General features: G+C 42.0%; 1 protein-coding gene across 4 annotated transcripts in view; it reads left to right on the top strand.

The window, feature by feature from the left end:
• The window catches only part of VPS54 (VPS54 subunit of GARP complex), a 44500-nt gene that overhangs the window by 8698 nt on the left and 16212 nt on the right, over positions 1 to 19590 (top strand). For 3 of the 4 annotated variants that reach the window (XM_042820045.1, XM_042820063.1, XM_042820055.1), the window contains exons 3-13: positions 167 to 328; positions 1140 to 1381; positions 2764 to 2842; positions 5370 to 5404; positions 6549 to 6680; positions 9687 to 10072; positions 13321 to 13447; positions 14392 to 14499; positions 16433 to 16488; positions 18136 to 18232; positions 18717 to 19048. In XM_042820045.1, coding sequence (XP_042675979.1) covers positions 193 to 328; positions 1140 to 1381; positions 2764 to 2842; positions 5370 to 5404; positions 6549 to 6680; positions 9687 to 10072; positions 13321 to 13447; positions 14392 to 14499; positions 16433 to 16488; positions 18136 to 18232; positions 18717 to 19048 — 1730 coding nt within the window. In that variant the 5' untranslated portion in view covers positions 167 to 192. Of the gene's footprint in view, positions 1 to 166; positions 329 to 1139; positions 1382 to 2763; positions 2843 to 5369; positions 5405 to 6548; positions 6681 to 9686; positions 10073 to 13320; positions 13448 to 14391; positions 14500 to 16432; positions 16489 to 18135; positions 18233 to 18716; positions 19049 to 19590 lie in introns of those variants that run through there. The other variant, XM_042820071.1, reaches the window with a different exon arrangement.

Genomic DNA, 19590 nt, shown 5'->3' with positions numbered 1-19590 from the left:
GTTGCTGTTAACATTTATTGTGTCTGCATTTATTGAACTAACCTTCATTCCTGAGGGCAGGGGAGGAAACGAGCTGTGAAGTTGCATTCTGCCTTCTGGTTTTGTCTTTAAAATGTTTTTCTAAGTAACTTCATTGAAGCCTGGATGTTTATTGTTTCTCATTTAGCTTTTATCAAGTGGTGATTTTATGCAATGGCATCAAGCCACAGTTCTTCACCAGTGCCTCAGCCAAACAGCAGCGATGCTTTCTTTAAAAAGGAAAAGGATGTTGCAAAACGCTTCCAGCCCGTGCAGTCACTGCCTGATGTGTGTCCCAAGGAGCCTACAGGTAACGTTGGTGGGCAAAGACAGTGAAAATGCAATTAAATTTGTGAACTCAGAAATCCCCTTTCAATTCTTCAGTCAAATATTGCTGTATTCTGGGTGTAGCGTAATAATCTCTGGTCTTATTTCAAAGTATGCCATCATTCTGCTTTATACCTCCTGGCTCCCTTTGGAGCAATGGGAGAGCCTTCCCACTTGCAGCTTCTAATTAGATCTCCACACGATATGTAGGATCTTTTGAGGGTGATCATACACTGTACCACATGCCAAAAGAAGGTATATTCTGTGGGAGCCTGTAGCAGACCTACCCAGCGTGCTTGCAGCCCAGCTGCTTTACTTCTTGGGAACACACAGAGCCCTCTTGCAGTGGGAAGCAAAAGACAAACCTGTCTGTACCTCTGTAGTAAGTCCCTAGCAGTGTCATAACACCAACCAAAGTTATAGCTGCTGTGTTATACCAAGCTAGGATGAGATCTTAAGAATTGCAGAGTATAATTCAAATGGACTTCGACTATTTCTGATCAAGTAATCAGTTGAGATAGTGGAAAAAATTGTCTAAGTGATTAGATTCCTGTCTGTTTGGTGTAACTTAATGGTGTTGAGCTAAAGATGGTGAGCGTGGGTTTGTTATTGTGTTCAAAACTTGTACTGATTAATCTGATGGGAGAAATGGAGATGTAACGTGTCTTTTGTGTAGGTAATTCTGATCCATTGTGTAACTGTTAGAACACGGTTTGCTTAAGAACCACATTTTAACAAAAACTGTGGCTTTCAGTTTCTCAGCTTAACAAACTGTCTTGTCTTTTGTGCTGCAGGCGATGCCAGTAGTTTATGTGACAGCCCGTCTCTAGTTGCGGATCAGCACAGATGGACTATTTATCATTCCAAAGTCAATCTCCCAGCAGCACTAAATGATCCTAGGTTAGCAAAAAGGGAATCTGATTTCTTTACAAAAACATGGGGAGTGGACTTTGTGGACACTGAAGTCACGCCTTCATTCTACCTCCCACAGATCACCAAGGAACATTTTGCATTATACCAACAGGAGATCGCTCCGGTAAGAACCCAAAGTCAGATGCATGTAGTACTAGAAAGAGATGTGAGAACCTCCTCCTAATTAGAGATTGTCCCTGTTAGTAGTGCATCATACAGTTAGCTGATGATTAATTTGTTCTCCAATGCTTGTTGACTTTCCATCAGGTGTTTCTTGTTTTATCTCATTATTCTTAGAGTGAGAAATGTCTGAATTCTCTCTAGACAATGCCGTGTTTTTTCTTTTGTATTTCTGAATGCTGTATTCTGTGCCAGGGCTGACAGTTATGTCAGTTCTTTCTGTTTATTAATCCTTTTTCTGTAGGGATTCTTTCGTTGTGTGAGCTTTACAGCTCAACATTTTCAGACCTTTGAATCAAATCTGGAGCATAACTACGTGCTGCAAGAATTATTATTTTTTTTTTTTTAAGAATCTCCAATTCTTAAATTCATACATGAACCTGTTAAACTATTATCTTGATGATTTCTTTTGTAACAGGAAATTTTAAGCTACATCTGAGGATGCCAGGGCCAGTAGGAGACTTCTAAAAACTCTTTAAAATGCAGGTGTCAGTAAGTATGTAGTAACATTCTTTTTCTTTTTTTCTTTCCTGAGCTGAAAGAACATACAGAAGTCTCCCACTGTTTTCTGCTTCCTTGGTTTGTAGCTTTTTCTTAATTTTCTGCTGTTAGAGAATGAGTTACAGGAGGTGTTAGCTGTGTAAATAGTAGTTGCAGTATGTGAAAGAGAATTGTCTTTAGTGCCATTTGTTCACACATTCAACACCTAAAATACTTAAGAGCTCATCTGTTAAAATTAACGTATAATGAATGCAGTGACTGCAAAGCAAAGAAGGTTTTGGGAAGAGGGAACTGAAGCATGACGTAGCTTCTAGCAGAGATCCAGCTAACACTAGTGGTCTTCAGAAGTGCAATTTCTAATTGCTGTGGTCACCAGTGTTGGTTGTACCTGTAGATAAAATTTGAAGCTCAGCATGACAAACCTGGATATTTGGCTTCAGCTGGGTGAACTAGCAATGAAAAAGCATTTATTGTGTGTTAGTGTGATGTCTGGATCAGACAGCGGATGAGTGTTGTCATTACATTGATCTGTTGTTTTATCTCCTTACATAGAAAGGCTGTTGTGGCTTTTCAGTAATTTCTGTGTTTGTTTTCTCTTGACCTGTAAAGATACTGAAGAAACAACATATCACAGGTGGAACTTTTCAGTCCTTTCACCTGACAAACATCATCTGAGTTTTTAAGAGGGAAAGAAATATTACTGCAAAACATTCAGAATTATTTAGCAGAATGCACTGTATTTCCCTGAAAATGTTCTGTTTCAGAGAAGTATTTTTTTTTTTAACTTCTTAGAGTAATTCTTTTAATGTATTTTCTGTTTTACAGAGAGAGAAAGTTCATGAAAGATGCAAGAGTATTTGTCCTTCTAAAGATACCTTCGACAGGACTCTATTACACACCTATGGTACAGTCAGAGCCTTCTTTTGATCATTAAAAAGTCATTTATTTCATGAATTCTGTAACACACTGATTATTTCCTTCACTTGCTCGTAGGCTTCATGTGCAAAAATAGCTGCTGGTGATTGCTTTGTAGCAATAATTGAAAACCCAGCCATAATTGACCAGGCTCATTCATGATGGCTGCTGATATTTGATAGGTCGAAATGCTTGTGAGACCTGCTCATAATTTCTTTCTTGGCAGGTCATTAGTCCTTGGCAGTATTTTTTACTTTCTTTTGTTTAAGATAAGCTGAAACCATTGCATCAAATTTCTTTGCAAAGAAGAGCAGCAGCAACGGGCCAGCCCAGCTTGTCTGCCTTGAGGATCCCAGAATGGCTGAGATGGGAAGTCATGCCTGAGGATGCTCTGGTCCAAACCCCCTGCTCAAGCAGAGTCACCGAAGGCAGCTGCCCTGTATTCTGTCCAGTTTGGTTTTAATTATCTCTACAGATGGAGGCTATGTGACCACGCTGGGCAGTCTTTTTCAGTGTTTGGCCACCCTCAGAGTAAAAGATGAAATGTTTCATGTTTCAGTTTGTACTTTTTGCCTCTTGTCTTATCACTGGGCATATGAAGAGTCTGACTTCTTTACAGCTGTCCATCAGATACTTATAAACATTACTAAGAGCTTTTCCAGGCTAAGCAGTTTGAGCTCTCTGAGCCTCTCCTCATGCAGAATACACCCTGCTCCCTCTTCCAACTTTATGCAATGGGTTCAATGACAGGCCAGTGTGTTCATATCTTCTACTGGGCAGCACAGAACTGGCCATGGTGTTCCAGATGTTGTCTCACCATGCTGCTTAGAGGGAAGATTGCTTTCCCTCTGCCTGCAGGCCGTGTTCTTCCTAATGGAACCCAGGATGCTTGGCCACAAGGGTGCACTGCTGGCTCACGGTCAGTTTGTTGGCCACCAGGACCTGAAGGGCCTTCTCTGCAGAGGTGTTTCTCTGATCACTTTTAGCAAAGTGCTTTTTGGTGTCTGCAGTTGTAGCAAAGTGGAATTTCTGAACTTTTCAGAAATAGTTCAGCTAATAAATGCCAAAGGAAGGAGAGAAACAAAGGGGAAAAAAATGTAACCTGTAGCAAGTTTGTAACGTTTAATTTCTTTTGAACTGTTTTCTCAAAAATGTTAACATAAGGTTCATCTGTCAATCACTGTTTGATCAGGCTCATCTGTATAAATGATCCATGGGTCATGCAGCAAAAAGCAAAAAACGTTTACTCTTCATTAAGTTGTTCTTCCAATCAGTTTTCTTCCTCCTTTTCCATGCATAAAGATACCCTTATGTAGAGTTTCTCTGGGCTCGTTCTTTTGAAGCAGTTGTCCCTGACTGAGTCTGTTTGTGGCACATACTGTAAAATACAATTTCCTTCTTCAGGCTTAGCTTAATTCATTTTGAAAGAGTTTTTTGTTTTGAGAAAGAAAATGACTCTGTCACCAAAGTAACTGGGAGCTCCTGGTTTGTGTAAATGGGCAATTCCTCACTGAAGCATCATTAGGTAATCTGAAGCTCTGGATGTTGTAGTTTCTTTTTTTGGCATTGCCTGTTTTCCCCTAACTCCAGCCCACAAGACCAGGCCTTTTAGTTCTGTAAGAGTTGGTCTGTATTTCAATATCTGTAAGGTGACAAAGAGGTGAGGGAAATGTGGGGGATAATGCTGATGTGGTGTTTGCCACACTTCTCAAAGACAGATGGACACTATTGCTTTGAAATTCTTCACTTTACACTGCAATGTACTTGTTCTCCCAGCTCAGCTAGCTCATCCCATGCAAGGTTCAGTGGAGCTTACCTCAGAGAGAAGGCTGCTTCTGTGCTATGTGCTCAGTGTGCTCGAGATTAGTCCTGAGTTCTCATTCATCCTTCTGGCCAGCTGTTACGCATCCACACTCCTAGTGCTGTGCACAAATCATTCTATGAGCAGCTTTGATTTGGATCACCAAAACTGGGGTAATGTTAGATGGGCTTTTACTGGCTCTGTGCAGCCGATTGAATGCTGCATGATGGAATGTGAGGTCCAAAGTAGACTGCTTTGTACTACTAATGTTTTCACTGCCAAAGCAGCCAAGTAGGAACACCTTTGAACGCTCTAACCACGAGACCTAAACTGCAAAGCACAGCAGGATGCTTGAAAGGGTCAGAATAATTCAGGTTAGAAGGGGCACTGGTGCAAATGCTGTCTTAATGCAACTTCAGCTGTGTGGGCAGACCAGGCTGCTCAGGGTTTTACCCAGTCAGGCTGTTAAAACCTTCAAGGATGGAGAGTGTGCAGTGCCTCTGGACAGCCTGTTTGACTGTCCTGGTGAAAAACGTTTTCACATTCAGTCAGAGCCTCTAGTGTTTCAATTTCTGGCCCTGTCACCTGTCTACTCACTGTGAGGAGTGTGGCATTTTTGTTCTGAAAAATTCCTTGTAGTATTTAATAGCGTTCAAGGAATTGTTTTCAGTTCTTTCAGCTCATGAGTGACTACTTGTGTTTTGCTTAATTTTAGATAAATCCAGGACAGATCTGGAACAAGTACCTAAGGTATGGTTTTTCTGAACTCTAAGCTTTTATAAGGATTTCTCATAGAGTCTTGAATACATGAATGTACTCTATTGTACGTGGAAGACTTGTCCAAATTAATTGAAGTGAGAGGATCTCTAGAACTTAGAATTTACCAAAATTAAGAACAGTCTGTTTGTTTTGCTTATTGTCTTTGTTTTGTTTCCTTGATCTTAATCCTGAGATAGATTCCCATGATTTTAGGATACACATGCCATTTTAAAAAATCTTTTAATAGTTAAAACTTTAGAGCTAGGCAAAATTAGCCATCCTGTGTTTCAGGAGGAAAGGGAAACCGAAGGGCTTGGCAGAAGTTTGGGTACTACATAGTATGTACAAATTAGCAGTCGATTTCACTCCTCTAATCCTCGAGTAAAGCACCTCTGTGATTATGAATGATTATGCTGATTATGAATGCAGCTGAGCATCAATCACTGCATTGTTTGAAGTCCCATAAGCAAAAATGCTCGAGTATAGTGGGATGCTATAGCCTGTGTTGAATCTATTAAAATTACACTTCATAAACAGAGAAAGGGATAGTGCTGTCCAGCTGGGTGCCCCAGCTCTGTGGTAGTTTTGTTAAGTGAAAATAACACGACCAAGCCTTTCAGAGACCAGGACATTTGTTGTACTGTGCTAAAGGAGATGGGCTTCAGGCTCTGTTCCTTCCCAAGCAGCACTTGGTGCACGTGGGCAGCTGGCTGCATCTTTGGTCTGCTGGAAACTAAGGCTCCATGAATGAATATATCAGCAGTAAGATGCCTCTGCTATGTAGGAATATTTGCACTGCTCCTTTAGGGATACATGTGCAATTTAGTGTTACCTATGCTTTCATGCTCAGGATATTTGTTCATCTTGGGTGCTTGATAACACAGGTCGTTTTGGAGCTTCCTTCAGATTCTAGGAAGATGATGCTTTGTCAGATCGTGCAAGCTTTTAAAGTATGAAGTAAATCAGTTATAAGGTCTAGAACCAATTTGTCTGAGTTGATAAAAGAAAATTTGACTTTTGAAAAATGAACAAATAAGATCACTGTTCGTTTTGTGAACCAGGATGTCTGTTAAACTGGAAAGGAGTACATACGGATAAGAGAGATGCATTTATTTCTTCTATTTCTCTGTTTCAGATTTTTATGAAACCAGATTTTGCCTTGGAAGATTCCTTAACGTTTAATGCCGTTTTACCATGGTCTCATTTTAGTACTGCTGGTGGAAAAGGAAATCGTGATGCAGCTTCCTCCAAGTTACTTCAAGAAAAGGTAAGGATCTGATACGATGTGTTGTTATTCTCCCTAGCTGTCACTACAAAGAAACTATTAGCAGTCCAGTCCTCTGCTGCTGTCCTGTGCTTGTTGTTGAGATGTTAGTGCATGGACTTTTGTAACTTAAGTTTTATCACAGAATCATAGAACGGCCTGGGTTGAAAAGGACCTCTAAGGTCACCCAGTTTCAACCCCCTGCTGTGTGCAGGGTCAGCAACCAGCAGACCAGGCTGCCCAGAGCCACATCCAGCCTGGCCTTGAATGCCTCCAGGGATGGGGCATCCACAGCCTCCTTGGGCAGCCTGTTCCAGTGCTTCACCACCATCTGTGTGAAAATTTCCTCTTAATATCTAAAGTAAACCTCCCCTGTCTCAGTTTAAAACCATTCCCCCTCATCCTATTGCTGTCCACTCTTGTAAGCAGTCGTTCCCCCTCCTGTTTTTATGCTCCCTTCAAATATTGAAATGTTACAGATTATTAGTAAACAATGCAGGAAGTATCTTAGTTGGGGAGGGCTCCTTTCCCATCTAAATAAATGTATCTGTAAAAACTTGGCAAAAAATCTGCATATAGCACATTAATTGGCTCTTTGAGGAAGCGGGTATGCGTTGACAACTTCAGAGACATGGAGCTGTTAAGAACAGTTCCATGAGAAGGCAACAGCAGAGGCTTTAGAACACGTGTTAAGACTACTGCTTTCTTGCATCTCAAGAAAACTTCAAATTGAAGGTCTCTATGTTAAAAGAAATCCAAAATCCAGATCTTTTATACGTCAGGAGTTTTCTCTTACCTTTTGCTATCAAGTCATCTGTACTGATCCATTTTTGCATTTTACAAAGAACTTTGGTGTGTTGAAGAGCAGGGAAGCAGAGCTGCTTCACTCAAACATAAGTCCTGTCTTATGCTTTTTTGACGTTAGGTTGTGTAGTCAGAGTAGAAAATAAATAGCTATAGGAAATGAACATAATTTTGGGTTCTGCTGTAACTTAGATTTTCCTTCCTGTTTAATTTGCTAAAGCTTCTGGGAGTTAGATTTAAAAAAATGAAAAATAAAAAATAAATTAAGAAAAAAGAAAAAGCAAGAGAGGCGCCTTAGGGAAGAAATAACACAAAATCCTTTGGAAGATGTTTGCAAATCTCCAGGAGTTGTTCTTCCTGCTTTCCCTCCATGTCAGGAGGAACCAGGCAGGCTCTGCTACAAGGTAGCTTGCTCCTTCCTTGCATGTCCACCATACTGAAAGGTTGCCTCTGGGATTGCTACTTTGTAGTTGCTCGTGGCACTTGCTGTGCAAAGATGAAAAAGCTGTGTCTGGCACAAGCTTGAAACTTGGGGAGTGCCTGTGTGCGGGGCTGGCAGCAGCAGGATGGATGCTCAGCAGCACTTGGAGTGAAGGAGACCCAGAGCCCCTGTTGCTGCAGCAGGGCGGGGTAGGGCTGTAGATAGCTGTGAGACATGCTTTTTTAGAGAGATGATAAAAAGTACCTAAATAGCATAAAAAGTCCTTTGCCTTCCAAACCACATGCGTGAAACCATATTACATTTCTTAGTGGGCCCACGCTTCTTGTTTTTGCTTTTTAAAGGCTCTGAACGGCCTCAAGTTTGCTTGCATCAGTCAGATAGGTAGATAGTTATCCTGCTGCACTAATTTTCACTTTAGATCCCAGTGCTATTTTGCAACAGGTTTTGGAAAAACCTTCTATAAACACGCATAGTTAGGCTCTTACTGCTTATGCACTTGAACAGTTTCCCTCTGAAAATTTAGTCTGTCTCTAGTCTGTCTCATTCTATTTCTTGCCCTGCATCGGGACCGTAAGCTCTTCGAGGCAGGTGTTGTCATTTTTATTCTGTTTGTTCTGCAATACTTGGCATAGTGAAGAGGCCTTGGGCATCTGGCTGCAAAAATCATATATATAAATTATCATAATAAACCTTTCCCTGATCCTTTTGTCACAGTCCATCTCAGCTTCTCCTATGGGCTAGATGTGTCACAGCTGGTTGGTGGAGGATGTTTTTGCTTTAAATATATTACAAAAAAGATGAGTTTGCACACTGCATAAATCTCCACTGTTATAAGTATGCGAGATGAAAGTATCTGTGTGACTGACTTTCTTTTTTCCATCTCTGGATAGGCGTTTTGGAATCCAGCATGAGGTTTGAGTGCTTGGCACCTCTTAGAAATCGGATCATTTGAGTATTAGCATTCAGATGAGCATTCTAATACCTCAGTCCTTTAAGATGCATATTCAGCATGAGCCAGAATGCAGAGCTTTTACAGCTCAGATAATCAGGCCAACCCATTGGTCTGGTAGCATGATGAATTTGCACTTGTTCAACATGAAGATTTTGAATCTCAGGTTCCAAACACATAGGCCTGTTTTGTCTCTGGGAATCCCATAGTGCCATGACACATGAAGTGACTTTAACAGCAGCTCAAACTGGTTGTCAAAAAGCAAATGCAGCCAGAGATCTCCTGAGGATTTTTCTGCAAAGATGATGCTACAACCTATTATCTGAACAGAGCCATTCCAAAGTAATTCCATCAAACACAGTCATGCTGCATCTTTATCAACTCAAATGCCTCTCAGTACATAGCATATTTGCACACGTGTGCTGTTCTTACTTGCACGCTAGTACTGAGAGCCCATCTCAAGGTTAATGGCTGTGTTGTAATGGTACCAGAGTGCAGACCATGCAGTACAAAAGTGTGGGTATTTTAAAACTATTTGCCTTGTCGTTTTCAAGCAGGCTATGCATCAGGTCAGCCTTCCCAAAGTGATTTTGAGCTCATGTAGAAAGAAGTGAACAAGCCATACCGGGTGGTTATTTTCTTGCTACTCTGACAAAGGGTTTAATGGAATACTGTAGCATTTTTGATTGCTAGCAAAATTTTCCATGATGCAATAAAACATTTCAGCAGTACTCTCAATGTAAAATTTTGCATGGTGATGAACATGTGGTGCCATAACAGTGCCTTTTGATTTCCCCTTCCATCCTCTTTCCAGCTGAGCCATTATCTGGACATTGTGGAAGTCAATATTGCTCATCAGATTTCTCTGCGCTCTGAAGCATTTTTTCATGCAATGACCTCTCAGCATGAGTTACAGGACTACCTCAGGAAAACCTCCCAGGCTGTAAAATTACTTAGAGAGAAAATCTCCAAAATTGATAAAGTAATGTGTGAAGGCTCTCTTCGAGTTTTAAGACTGTCGCTCACCAGAAATAATTGTATAAAAGCATACAATAAACTGAAGTTAATGGCTACTGTACACCAAACGCAGCCCACAGTACAGTTGCTACTGTCTACTTCTGAGTTTGTTGGAGCTTTGGACTTGATAGCAACAACGCAGGAGGTGTTGCAGCAGGAACTTCAAGGCATTCACAGTTTCCGGTAGGTAACCATCAAGGACTTGACTAAAATGTGAGCAGAGCTTGAATGTGTTCTGTCTTCTGCTGGCTGAAGGGGGAAGGTATACATGTTTCTTTATTCTCATAGGACACAGTATAAAATATGACTATAGCATAAGTAGCATGTCTAATGCATGTGCTGGATGCATTTTGTTTTGGTACTGAGTACTAGGATGCTTTATACTCCTTTCTTGTCTCCAGGTGGTTTAGGAGCACAGGGATGAGCACCCAAGCAGGGACTGAACCTTCATTTTACAGGGTTTGTAGCTCACAGCTGAAAGATGGTTTCCAAGCTGTGATCTGCAGTTCTAATGCCACAGCACCCCAGCTCTTACTGCACAGCTGCATTCCTCATCCCTGTGTTGACTGACAGATCTTGACACATGCTGGTAGGAATGTTCAAGTATCAGGAGCTGAGTGGGTCCTAACCTTCAGCCTGCCCTTGTGCTGGAAGGAGCTTTGCAAGCAAAAGCCAGTGCAATGCTATCAAACCTCATGGCTCAAAAAGTGGTCGGATGACAACTTGTTAGATAGGATGTGTTCAGCAGCATCTGCTCTTGGGAAAAGCTGTATTTACAGTGGCCAGAGGGTGCTCCCTCTTGCTTCATCCTGCTGAGAAATCCAGTTCTGTGAGCTGCTAAAGCTGGGATGGGAAGAAGCAGTGAAAAGCTGAGGCTTGAACTTCTGTTGCTATAGCTTTTTCACCTGTGTTTGGATACTTAGAGCTCCACATGGGAGGTAGTGCTGCAGTGGGCAGGGTCACCTGTGATGTGCAGGAGTATCTGTACATCAGAATCCTTTTAGTGGATGCTAAGTTAGCGACCACAACTGCTGTGTATGCTGCAAAAGTGTCACATGCAAAGCAACCACTGTGATGTTGGCAGGAGTATGTTAAATAGGCTCTAAGACTTGTACTGGCGAGCTGGGGAGCTGTCTGCTTAGCTGAGTTACTGTTTAATTTGGTTTTGAGGTCGCATGGTTCCTGCAATCCGGGGTTCTAGTTTTGTAATAAAAACATGGTTATTGCTCCACAACTGTACCATGGATATTCTGTGCTGACGAGCACCTCCTGTAGCAGTCATTCTGGCTGGTTCAGAAAAAGAACCAAATTTTAAGTAGAAGAGAACTCAGGAAAAATAATCTGGCAAAAAAAAAAACAAAACAAAACTATTTTTTAAAGGCTAATGAATCCAGTTGAGTCATGTTTGTACTTACATTGCTGATACTGAGTGTACTTCTGCTAACTTGTAACCTCAATCAGAATTCGTTTTGTTTCGCAATTGAGTAACCTGAGTTATGTGCAGTGTCAGCTGAGAGTACACTTGGTGCTCCAAGACTGTGCTGTTGTTATGAAATCATAGTCGGGTGTGGAGCATAGTTGCAGGCTTGTAAAAAAGGATTTCTGTGAACAGTGCCTACTTGGTTGGTTTGGTAGAGGTTAAAAAATATATATATATATTCAGAAAGTAGCAATGTGAGTTGGAAATGTCCCCTTTGCCTTGGCTGGTAGCTATTCAGAAAGGTAAGTAACTTCACTACTCACCCCCACCAGAGATGCAGAGCTCTATCTAACTGCCTCAGTGTGGTTGCTGCCACGTCTTACGGTGGCCTCTGTGGATTGCACAGCTGGAGAAATAACATGCAATGAAAAGGTGGATGTCTTTAAACTGAGTCATATTGCTAAAGCAGTTCCCTACGATAGGTTGCACAGGTAGGCATCCAGGTAGGTCTTGAGTATTTCCAGAGGAGACTCCACAATTTCTCTGGGCAGCCTGTTCCAGTGCTCCATCACCCTCATCATGAGCAACTTCCTTCACATGTTTGTACGGAACTTCCTATGTTCAAGTTTTAGGTCATTGCTCCTTGTCCTATCTCTGCACACCAGTGAGAAGGGCCTGGCCTCATCCTTTTGCCTCCCTCCTCCCTTTAGGTATGTGTAATCATTAGTCAGATCTCCTCTCAGTCTTCTTTTCCCCAGGCTGAACAGCCTCAGGTGTCTCAGCCTTTCTTCATACAGGAGATGCTCCAGGCCCTGTATCATCTTTGTGGCCCTCTGCTGCACTCCTTCTAGGTGATCCCTGTCTTTTTTGAGCTGGGGAGCTCAGAAGTGGACACAGTATTCCAGATGTGACCTTGGGTTAGAGCAGAGGGAGGGAATCACCTCTCTCGCCCTGCTGACCGCATTATACCATTGGCCTTCTTGGCCACAAGGGCGCACTGCTGGCTCATGGCCAGCCTGTTGTCCACAAATTGTAGTCCAGCTGTAACTGTCCAATTCTCATTGAATGTTTCCATACCTCTGAGGTTATGCCATTGGGTTTTAATGGCATTAATCACAGTTAGACATATAATTTACCAAAGAGCATCTTTGTGCTTACCTAAAAGCCAGCAGTAAAGTAACGTCAGTGAGCAATGCAGCTTCAACCTGCCTCTGTAAAGTCAGGAATTCCCTGCATTGTAGCTGGGTTTATCTAAAACACTGCAGCTTCTCTTCATTCTCATTGGAAAAAATGATTATTTTAAGCAGCCTGGTTTCTACAGATACTTGGTGAGTGTAGCTGTCAGTTGAACATGGAAAGCCACGAGTGTTTGGCACCTCTGAGGTTCCAACTCTGAATTTTACTGCAAATCTCTCTTGCTGCTCAACTTCAACGTTTCTGATGTGAGGAGCTGCCTTGTGGCTTCATATGCAAGCAGTCTGCAAAATGTGGTTTAAAATCTGTAATATATGGGGGGAAAAAATTAATTTAGAGTGATATCAAAGTGGCAAATTTGAAAATTCACCTGTGTTTCTGACAGCCATTCTGTCATGTAAAGCTATCCCTGTATCTCGGCCATGTGGAGTAAATCTCCTATGACCGTATCAGAAGTTTGAATACTTGAAATGGAAGAAACTGATGCACTAGGTACAGACAAACATGGGATATTCTTGGTTCTGCTTCATTTCACTGGGAAGAGAGGGCACTCAGCACCTTCCAAAGAAGTCTGGCTTCCATTTTTAAGCTGCCATTAATATTCATGTCTGTGTGTTTTTACTGCAAGGTGATGTTGCCTCTGAAAAATGCATGGTTACAGCTGCTCTAAGAACCAGAAGACTCACGCCTCCCATTAAGCTAGCATTGATGATTGCATGGAAATTACCTGCTGCGTGGTTATTTTCTTCAACTGTGAACTAATGATTCATTTTCAGGTTGATTATTTAGCTTACATCTCAATGGCTGTTTTCCTTAGGCACCTTGGCTCACAGCTCTGTGAACTGGAAAAGCTGATAGATAAAATGATGATTGCAGAGTTTTCAACGTACGCTCGCAATGATTTAAATAGACCCCTAGAAGATGATTGCCAAATTCTAGAAGAGGTATGTCTCTTATTGAAATAAACTGTCTGATGGGTATGTCTGCATCTGCAACATCCTTAATTAGCACCGACTAATTGATTCAGTAGCAACATTGCGATTTCATGTAATTTCTCATCTAAATTCCCCCCACACCTTTCTGTACTCGGTCTAATTAAATAATTGTAACTAACCATATGGAAACATGATCCAGTACTACTTTATTTTTTAAATATGATTGCTTCTATTTTAAATGTATATTGAGTTTTTGGGCACTTGATGAACTTCAACACACAGGTGGAAAAGAATGTGGACCCTTATAGCTGCTTGGGCATAAAAATTCACTTTTTTGTGGTGAGGGTTGTGTGTGCTGTTCTTCTGTCTTCCTGTGCACTCTTGGGTGCTTATATCAAGCATATGACTGCCCCGAATGCATGCTTCATTTGAAGGATGTATTCCTTTGAAGGTCTTGAAAATGAAGCTATTGTAGTGGTTTTGGAGTGCTTGCACTGTTCTGCAGTAATTGCTAGCTCCCATGAACTGTTTAGTCCTGTATAACGGGTGGATTTTGTGACATGTGGTGCATGGCAGTCGTGTTGAAATACTCCCATTTCTGCCCTACCATTTCTTCCCACTTCCATGCAGCAGTGTGTCACGTCTCACTTGTGCTGGTGCAGTTGTCTGCAGTGCCGTTCTTGCTCTGGGCAAGGAAATGTTAAGCTTAGGAAATCCAATTGTGCTTACAAACATTTGTATGAGCACAACGGGAATGAAAGAGGCTGGGAGGAACTCCTTTAGCTGTTATTACTACAGGAAGCTTAGAACTGTTCAGTCATGGTGTTAGTCTCGAGGCACTGGACTGAGGTAAATTCTGTCCTCCGTATGTTTGATTCATGAACTCTATCTAATTACTGCACAGTTTCTTGTTCTCCCCTTGATATTTTTAGTGTATTTCTTTTTCTTGACAGGAGAGACTTGTATCACTAGTATTTGGACTTTTAAAGCAAAGGAAGCTAAATTTTTATGAAATATATGGAGATGAAATGATTATTACTGCAAAGAATATAATAAAACAGGTAAGCCCAAAGTTTTTGACTTATCTGACAAGGTTGCCTCGACCTCTTAAAAATGTTTGTGTGTTGAAGTGGGTAAGGACTGCTCTGAAGTTTTTTGCTGGCTGATGGTCTCACGTTTAGGGAGCCTGCAGGCACTAAGGGCTTCCTGAAGCACACAGGTCAGTTTGCAGAGAAGACTTTCTGCAAGGAGTAGGCAGCCCAAGAATGGCAGGAGATCACAGCTTTCTCTGTATGATTACCACTGTTCTGAATTCATTGACTTCAGCTTTATTTGTTTAATCTTTTAGCACACAGCTTTCCCAAATGCTACAGTTTGTCATAAGCCCCACAAATAAGGGCCTGCCCCTTCTGTGCACAGCTGTTCTGGGCCTAAAAGCACAATGTGCATGAATGGGTAAGACCAGGATAAAGCTGTGTTATCTGTGCATCAGTCTCCATTGTTTTTTCACTTACCTATATCAAAAGTCACAAGGAGACTTTTTTTCCCTTGAGTTCTGCTTAGTCAGGTAACAGACAAGTAACACTGTTTTCTAGCTTGCTTACAGTCATGAAGTATTTTTTCCAGTCTTCTAGAAATATTTGTCCTTTATGTTGTGATTTCTCAGCTGACACCTCTGCTCAATAATAGACCCAAGTTTAATCAATTTCAGCATAGAATCATAGAATGGCCTGGGTTGAAAAGGACCGCAACGATCATCTGGTTTCAACACCCTGCTATGTTCAGGGTCACCAACCAGCAGACCAGGCTGCCCAGAGCCACATCCAGCCTGGCCTTGAATGCCTCCAGGGATGGGGCATCCACAACCTCCTTGGGCAGCCTGTTCCAGTGCATCACCACCCTCTGTGTGAAAAACTTCCTCTTAATATCTAACCTGAACCTCCTCTGTCTCAGTTTAAAACCATTCCCCCTTGTCCCATCACTGTCAGCCCATGTAAATAGTCGTTCCCTCTCTTGTATATATGCTCCCTTCAAGTACTGGAAGGGATTTCCAATTTCCAGTGTAACTTCCTGTTAAATAAGAAAAGTGGACAGGATCAGAGTCCTGTTGTCACAGAATGATAGGTGTTGGGAGGGGAACCTCTGGAGATCATCTAGTCTGAACTTACAAAGATATTTTTCCATAACAGAAGAAGCCATTTCCCTCCTGTGTCCCAAATGCATTTGCTGTTAGAGCGCATTGCTGGCCTGTTTTGGTCAGTACTTCAGTAGCTCCTTGTTGCCATACAGATGGAAGAGCAGAGTTTTGTAAGCACTGAGCACACTGCTTAGTTCAAGAGCAAAGTGCGTTTGTAAGAAGCTTCTGTACTGAGCACCATTGTTCAAAATGCAAGTAAAATCCATGTAGCTTGAGATGGCTGCCAGCACTCAGTCACCACTCGGGCTGTGTTCACTTGAAGGAAGAGGAGTCCATGGCTGCTGACTCCTTTCATCAGGTTATTGACTGATGCCTGGAGGAAAAACCCTGCTGCACTCTAAATGGAGTCAGTCTATACTGTGGGCACAACAGAGAGTAGTGCGAAATGAGATGGGTAAACAAATCACTGTAAGACAAAAGATGCATTTGGAGCAAAAATCCATTATTCTGGAGACCTGAAGAAGCTGGCCAGTTCCATATGCACTGGCTGACAGTGGTATCTCAGAGTCCTTTGAGGAAAGGTTGCAGTGTAGCAGTAAGCATGAAGAAATCTAGGAATAGAGACCCCTGGTATTTTGCAGCCAGCTGTCTTGGGAGGGGGAGGGGGGGGTTTGTTTGGTTTGGCTTTATTCCTTAGAGAAAAAAAAAGTTATCAAATGATACAAATATGCCTTTGCTTTGTTTTTCTTTTTCCTTATTTAATATGAGGATTACTGTGCATGCTATGAAACACAGCAGCAGTTAGAAAGAAGCTAAGATCTTTTTTTGTTGTTGTTTTTCCCCTTTAAATTTGACAGTGTGTGGTTAATACGGTATCGCAGATAGAAGAAATAGATACAGAAGTGGTTGTTAAGTAAGTATACAGCTAGTTATGTTGTTTTTCTTAAATGGTGGGTGGGGGATAGGAGATGGATGCTTTTAGCACACATAAATTACCCATTCTAATTTTGTATCAATTTCCATATCATCAAGGATTGTCTTTTGTTTCACCTCTGCTCCTGTCCACCTCTTTGAAAAACTGCATATGTTCCTCTTCTCATTCAGTCTCTAATGTTAGAAATCGTTCCTTTAAATTTAACTTGCTTTTGAAATAAACATTGAAATTCTCTCTGAATCTCCCTGCATGCAGCCTGAACGACTGTGCCTAGGCATACAATTCTTAACTGTGTGAAGGTGTTCCCTGTTTGTGTTAAAATGTGTTGGTAGTTTCAGTACATTGCATGTGAATGAGAACAGAGCTACCTGGGCAGAGATCAGACAGTGCCAGCAGGTAAGAAATGGCCGACAGGAGGAACCTCACAAAGCCCAGCGGAGGCAAACGCCGTGTCCTGCAGCCAGGAGGGGGCAGCCCCTCACAAGATGAGAGGCAGAGGCCAGCTGACTTGGGGCAGCTTTGTATGGCAGGACTTGGGGCTTCTGGTAGGTGAAAGATCAGCCGTGGACATGGAGTGTCCTTGTAGCTGCAGCTTGGGCTGTATTAGCATAGCTAGCAAGTCGAGGAAAATAATCCTTCTCTATTTCGAGGCTGCATCTTGTTCTCGTGCTCAGCTTCGGACTCCCCAGTGCAAGAAAGGCATTGAGATTTAATGGCTGAAAGAGCTGGGCAATCCTGGGGAGTGGTAAGCTGAGGGGTGAGGTGCCTGTAGCTGCACCATGGGAGAGATAGGGCAAAGGTGGAGACAAAGCCAGGCTCTTTGTGGAGGTGTACAGAAGGGTGAGGGGCAGCAGGCACAAGAGAAAGCAGAGGTTGGACATGGGATCTTCAGAGGTCCCAGCTCCAGAGGGTCCCACCAGCCTGCAGCTCCATGACCCATTTGGATCAGCAAAGGGCTACCCTGAGATAATAAAGCCAGAGCAGTTGCAAATGCAAAGTGAGCAGCAGAATCTGCATGGTGTTCGTGCTGAGACTGAGAGACTGGGCACAGCATCACTTTTAAGCGTTGAAGATTTATTTGTTCACTATTTTCAGTGTTTACCATTCTGCAGTTGGATCCTAACTCTTTGTTACGGAGTTTAGCTTATGTTCAGTGAATGAATTTTCTGCTCTCTGCTACAAACAGCTGACTTTAATAAAAGTGATCTCATTGCAGTGCAGCAAAATGAACTTAATAACACAGCTGTTGCAATACTTGCAAAGTATTTTTGTTTTTTCTTGTTGTCTCATTTTTGTAAAAATGTTATTAACTCCCCATCTTCCCCTTTATGGTAACACACACTTATTTCTGGGAAAAGAGCATTATGCCCTAGAAAAGCTTAAGTGAGGCTTTTGTTTTTCTAGCATGATCTGTCTTTCTGTGCCTCCTTCTCCATTCCACTTGCATACACTGTGTTTAGTCAGGACAGTTTTTCAGGCGATGTCTGTTGTCTTGCTAGATAAGTCTGCACAGTTTTCCTTACAATTACAGTTCCCATTTAGAGCTTGCTTTTGTTTTTGATATGCCAGTCATCAGCATGATTAATAAATACTTGCAGTTTACCAAATACTGCTCTTTTTTTTTAGGCTTGCAGACCAGATAAGAATGATGAATTTTCCTCAGTGGTTTGATTTATTGAAGGATATTTTTTCTAAGTTTACTATCTTCCTCAAGAGAATAAAGGTAAGGCTTTAATTTGCCAAGATTTTAATGTAGCTGGTTCAGACACGAGACAGAATGAAGTTACTTTCCATTTGAAGTTTTTAGGTGTTCTTTTTGATTATAGAATTCAAACTTGATTGAAAGAGGGATATGTGAATATCACCATCCAGGCTAAAAATGATTAGTGCTAACAAAGAGAGCACTGGGAAGGAGATAATACCTCTTGTAGCCTGATTACATCCATTTCGGGCTGCTGGGGATTAGGACAGGACTTTTGTATGTGTTAGATTGCTCCAAATGAGGTTTCTTTCACTGTTCTCAGAAACATCTGATATAGGTTACCATCGAAGACGATGGGTCTGCCTTTGAATGCTAATTGCACAGTAGAAAATAAAGCCGGGATTTAGTCAGATTTCTGTGGGTAAGAGAAAATCTTCTCCCAGTGCAGGCGTATGGTACAGGGTTTTGGGTCTTTTTTTGTAATAAAAGTTATATTTGATTCTAGGCAACGTTAAATACTATCCGTAGCGTGGTTCTCTTGGTTCTAGACAAGAACCAAAGAACCAGAGACCTGGAGGACACCTTGCAAAAGAACTCTGTGAAAGACAGCCCCTTGGACACAGAAGTGGCTTACCTGACACACGAAGGCATGTTTATAAGCGACGCCTTCGGCGAGGGGGACCTCCCACTTGTAGCAGCTGACACTACCTCTCAGAGAAACACTTCTCCCAACAGCGAGCCCTGTAGCAGTGATTCAGTCTCTGAACCAGAATGCACTACAGACTCTTCGTCCAGCAAGGAGCCAACGTCGTCTGTTACTCCGGGAGTGGAGATGATGTGAGTACATGCAGTACCTGCCTCAGCTGTCAGGAGCAGGGTGTTGGGAGCTGGGGGTTGTGTGCTACAAAAGTTACGTTGGAAGAGTGTGCTTTTCTAGGTAAATGAAATGGCTCTCCACCACTGTCATCCATACAGAGTGCCACAGTAACAACTCAAATTTGTTCAGTTAGCTTTGTTTTCACCTCTCTACATGTGGTGTATATATATATACATATATATATACACCCTTCTCCTGTCAGCTCTGCTAAGGAGCCTACTTCTGTAGAGAGCAGGGGAGATGGAAGTCTACCCTACATGAAAGAAGACTAATTGCTTGTCTTGGCCTCAGTTGACTGAGGCATCTCAGTTCCCTGCACACATTTACTGTGGCTACTTTTTCTATTCTCTTTTAAAGATGATTTCATGGCATGCATCTTGATGAATTCTAGAGAAAATCAGCTGCTCGTGGTCAACTTGTACACCTCAAGACTTCGGTAACATAGGCAGTGCTGCTCCGTGGTGTGCTTGACTGCACAGCTGTAATATTCTTGACAAAGTTC

Source organism: Centrocercus urophasianus, unplaced genomic scaffold (genome assembly GCF_019232065.1).
Source record: "Centrocercus urophasianus isolate 14NV4802_14NV808 unplaced genomic scaffold, USGS_Curo_1.0 seq_10, whole genome shotgun sequence".
In the NCBI taxonomy this organism is placed as follows: Eukaryota; Metazoa; Chordata; class Aves; order Galliformes; family Phasianidae; genus Centrocercus; species Centrocercus urophasianus.
Note: the sequence above shows the minus strand (reverse complement) of the source record. Positions and strands in the feature narration are given on the sequence as shown.